This window comes from Panulirus ornatus, chromosome 40 (genome assembly GCF_036320965.1).
Source record: "Panulirus ornatus isolate Po-2019 chromosome 40, ASM3632096v1, whole genome shotgun sequence".
NCBI classification, from domain to species: Eukaryota; Metazoa; Arthropoda; class Malacostraca; order Decapoda; family Palinuridae; genus Panulirus; species Panulirus ornatus.
Window position 1 is genome coordinate 7,086,692 of NC_092263.1, and position 4,835 is coordinate 7,091,526.

The 4,835-nt window shown below is 43.2% G+C and overlaps 1 protein-coding gene across 1 annotated transcript in view; it reads left to right on the plus strand.

Moving 5' to 3' along the window:
* The first annotated feature begins 4,307 nt into the window (after positions 1 to 4,307).
* The window catches only part of LOC139761502 (heterogeneous nuclear ribonucleoprotein 27C-like), a 7,331-nt gene continuing 6,803 nt past the window's right edge, over positions 4,308 to 4,835 (plus strand). Inside the window, exon 1 of the mRNA XM_071685767.1 lies at positions 4,308 to 4,814. Within this exon, the coding sequence (XP_071541868.1) occupies positions 4,308 to 4,814 (507 nt within the window). The remainder of the gene's footprint in view (positions 4,815 to 4,835) is intronic.

Below are 4,835 nucleotides of genomic sequence, written 5' to 3' on the forward strand. Positions count from 1 at the left end.
GTGTATATGGGGTGTTCAGTGTTGTAGATGGTAAAGGTGAAGAGCTTGTAGAGTTATGTGATTGGGAGTACCTGGTATAAAAAGAGAGATATACACAAGTATACATATGTAAGTAGGAGAGATGGCCAGAGAGCGTTATTGGATTACGTGTTAATTGATAAGCGCAAGAAAAAGATACTTTTGGATGTTAATATGCTGAGAGGTGCAACTGGACGGATGTCTGATCATTATCTTGTGAAAAAGAAGGTGATTTGTCGAGGTTTTCAGAAAAGAGGAGAGAATGTTGGGGTGAAGAGAGTGGTGAGAGTAAGTGAGCTTGGGAAGGAGACTTTTGTGAGGAAGTACCAGGAGAGCCTGAGTACAGAATGGAAAAAGGTGAGAACAAAGAACGTAAGGGGAGAGAGGGAGAAATGGGATATATTTAGGGAAGCAGTGATGGTTTTTTCAAAAAATGCTTAGGGCATGAGAAGCGTGGGAGGTGGGCAGATTAGAAAGGGTAGTAATTGGTGGGATGAAGAAGTAAGATTATTCGTGAAAGAGACGAGAGAGGCATTTGAACGATCTTTGTAGGGAATTAATGCAAAGGGTTGGGAGATGTATAAAAGAAAGAGTCAGGCGGTCAAGAGAAAGATGCAAGAGGCGAAAAAGAGGGCAAATGAGAGTTGGGGTAAGGGAATATCATTACATTATAGGGAGAATGAAAAGATGTTTTGGAAGGAGGTAAATAAAGTGCGTAAGACCAGGGAACAAATAGGAACATCAGTGAAAGGGGCAAATGGGGAGGTGATAACAAGTAGTAGTGATGTGAGAAGGAGATGGAGTGAGTATTTTGAATGTTTGTTGAATGTGTTTGTTGATGGAGTGGCAGATATAGGGTGTTTTGGTCGAGGTGGTGCGCAAAGTGAAAGGGTTAGGGAGAAAGATTTGGTAAACAGAGAAGAGATAGTAAAAGCTTTCCGGAAGATGAAAGCCGGGAAGGCAATGGCTTTGGATGGTATTGCAATGGAATTTATTAAAAAAGGGGGTGACTGTATTGCTGACTGGTTGGTAAGGTTATTCATTGTATGTATAATTCATGGTGAGGTGTCTGAGGACTGACGGAATGCTTGCATAGTGCCATTATACAAAGGCAAAGAGGATAAGAGTGAATGCTCAAATTACAGAGATATAAGTTTCTTGAGTATTACTGGGAAATTATGTGGGAGGATATTGATTGAGACGGTGAAGTCATGTACAGAGCATCAGATTTGGGAAGAGCAGTGTGGTTTCAGAAATGGTACAGGGTATGTGGATCATGCGTTTCCTTTGAAGAATGTATGAGAGAAATACTTAGAAAAGCAAATGGATTTGTATGTAGTAACTATGGATCGGGAGAAGGCATATGATAGAGTTAATAGAGATGCTCCGTGGAAAGTTTTAAGAATATATGGCGTGGTAGGTAAGTTGTTAAAAGCAGTAAAAAGTTTTTAGCGAGGATGTAACCCATGTGTACGTGTAGGAAGAGAGGAAAGTGATTGGTTCTCAGTAAATGTTGGTTTGCGTCAGGGGTGCGTGATGTCTCCATGGATGTTTATGGATGGGGTTGTTAGGGATGTGAATGCAAGAGCTTTGGGAAGAGGGCAAGTATGCAGTCTGCTGTGGATGAGAGAGCTTGGGAAGTGAGTCAGTTGTTCGCTGATGATACACCGCTGGTGGCTGATTAGGGTGAGAAACTGCAGAAGCTGGTGACTGAGTTTGGTAAAGTGTGTAAAAGAAGAAAACTGAGAGTAAATGTGAATAAGAGCAATGTTAATAGGCACAGTAGGGTTGAGGAACAAGTCAACTGGGAGGTAAGTTTGAATGGAGAAAAACCTTAGGAAGTGAAATATTTCAGATATCTCGGAGTGGATCTGGCAGCGGATGGAACCATGGAGGAAGGGGCGAAAGTTCTGGGAGCATTGAAAACTGTGTGGAAGTCGAGCAAGTTCTCTTGGAAAGCAAAAATGGGTATGTTTGAAGGAATAGTGGTTCCAAGAATGTTATATGGTTCCGAGGCGTGGGCTATATATAGAGTTGTGCAGAGGAGGGTGGATGTGCTGGAAATGAGATGTTCGAAGACAATATGTGGTGTGACGTGGTTTGGTCGAGTAAGTACTGAAAGGGTAAGAGAGGTGTGAGGTAATAAAAAGAGTGTGGTTGAGAGAGAAGAAGGGGGTGTCTTGAAATGGTTTTGTCACACGGAAACAATAAGTGAGAAAAGATTGACCAAGAGAATATATGTTTCAGAGGTGGAGGGAATGAGAAGTAGGAGATCAAATTAGAGGTGGAAAGATGGAGTGAAAAAGATTTTGAGTGAGCTGGGCCTGAATATGCAGGAGGGTGAAAGGCGTGCAAGGAATAGAGTGTATTGGAACGATGTGGTATACTGGGGTCGAAGTGCTGTCAATGGATTGAATCAGGGCATGTGAAACGTCTGGGATAAACCATGGAAAGTTTTGTGGGGCCTAGATGTGGAAAGGGAGCTGTGGTTTCGGTGCATTAAACATGACAGCTAGAGACAGCTATATATATATATATATATATATATATATATATATATATATATATATATATATATATATATATTATCCCTGGGGATAGGAGAGAAAGAATACCTCCCACGTATTCCCTGCGTGTCTTAGAAGGCGACTAAAAGGGAAGGGAGCGGGACGCTGGAAATCCTCCCCTCTCACTTTTTTTTAAGTTTCCAAAAGAAGGAACAGAGAAGGGGGCCAGGTGAGGATATTCCCTGAAAGGCCCAGTCCTCTGTTCTTAACGCTACCTTGCTAATGCGGAAAATGGCGAATAGTATGAAAGATATATATATATATATATATATATATATATATTTTATTATATTTTTTTTTCTTTGTCGCTGTATCCCGCGTTTGCGAGGTAGCGCAAGGAAACAGACGAAAGAAATGGCCCAACCCACCCCCATACACATGTATATACATACGTCCACACACGCAAATATACATACCTACACAGCTTTCCATGGTTTACCCCAGACGCTTCACATGCCCTGATTCAATCCACTGACAGCACGTCAACCCCGGTATACCTCATCGCTCCAATTCACTCTATTCCTTGCCCTCCTTTCACCCTCCTGCATGTTCAGGCCCCGATCACACAAAATCTTTTTCACTCCATCTTTCCACCTCCAATTTGGTCTCCCTCTTCTCCTCATTCCCTCCACCTCCGACACATATATCCTCTTGGTCAATCTTTCCTCACTCATTCTCTCCATGTGCCCAAACCATTTCAAAACACCCTCTTCTGCTCTCTCAACCACGCTCTTTTTATTTCCACACATCTCTCTTACCCTTACGTTACTTACTCGATCAAACCACCTCACACCACTCATTGTCCTCAAACATCTCATTTCCAGCACATCCATCCTCCTGCGCACCACTCTATCCATAGCCCACGCCTCGCAACCATACAACATTGTTGGAACCACTATTCCTTCAAACATACCTATTTTTGCTTTCCGAGATAATGTTCTCGACTTCCAAACATTCTTCAAGGCTCCCGGGATTTTCGCCCCCTCCCCCACCCTATGATCCACTTCTGCTTCCATGTTTCCATCCGCTGCCAGATCCACTCCCAGATATCTGAAACACTTCACTTCCTCTAGTTTTTCTCCATTCAAACTCACCTCCCAATTGACTTGACCCTCAACCCTACTGTACCTAATAACCTTGCTCTTATTCACATTTACTCTTAGCTTTCTTCTTTCACACACTTTACCAAACTCAGTCACCAGCTTCTGCAGTTTCTCACATGAATCAGCCACCAGCGCTGTATCATCAGCGAACAACAACTGACTCACTTCCCAAGCTCTCTCATCCCCAACAGACTTCATACTTGCCCCTCTTTCCAAAACTCTTGCATTCACCTCCCTAACCACCCCATCCATAAACAAATTAAACAACCATGGAGACATCACACACCCCTGCCGCAAACCTACATTCACTGAGAACCAATCACTTTCCTCTCTTCCTACACGTACACATGCCTTACATCCTCGATAAAAACTTCTCACTGCTTCTAGATATATCTTTCTTTCTTTCATACTATTCGCCATTTCCCGCGTTAGCGAGGTAGCGTTAAGAACAGAGGACTGGACCTTTGAGGGAATATCCTCAACGGCCCCCTTCCCTGTTCCTTCTTTTGGAAAATTAAAAAAAAATGAGAGGGGAGGATTTCCAGCCCCCCGCTCCCTAATCACTAATAGAGACCTAAAAATCTGGTCTAATTACAAGGGATAGCATTGCATAGACCCCATGTTGCTGCCAAGAGTTGTCCAGGGGTGTCTAGCTAGGGCCTGCAAGTCTTCTATGAGCTTATCTGAAATGTCATGGGAGACAACTCAAGAGTCTCTGCAGCGGTACTTTGGCCAATATGGGGAGGTGATAGATTGCGTGGTGATGAAGAACAGTGAGACTGGCAGGTCTCGTGGTTTTGGCTTCGTCACTTTTGCTGATCCCAACAAAGTTGAATCTGTTTTGAAGAGTGGACCTCATGAACTTGATGGACGTACCATCGATCCTAAGACTTGCAACCCACGCAGCATGCAGAAGCAGAAGAGGAATGGAAACTGGCCTAAGGTTTTCCTTGGAGGCCTGCCATCGAATCTTACAGAAACAGACCTTCGCAATTTCTTTTCACGTTTTGGAGGAGTTATGGAAGTAGTTATCATGTTTGATCAGGAAAAGAAGAAATCAAGAGGCTTTGGATTTTTGTCCTTCGAAACGGAAGAGGCTGTGGATAGAGCGGTGGCAGAGCACTTTGTCAACATAAATGGAAAGCAT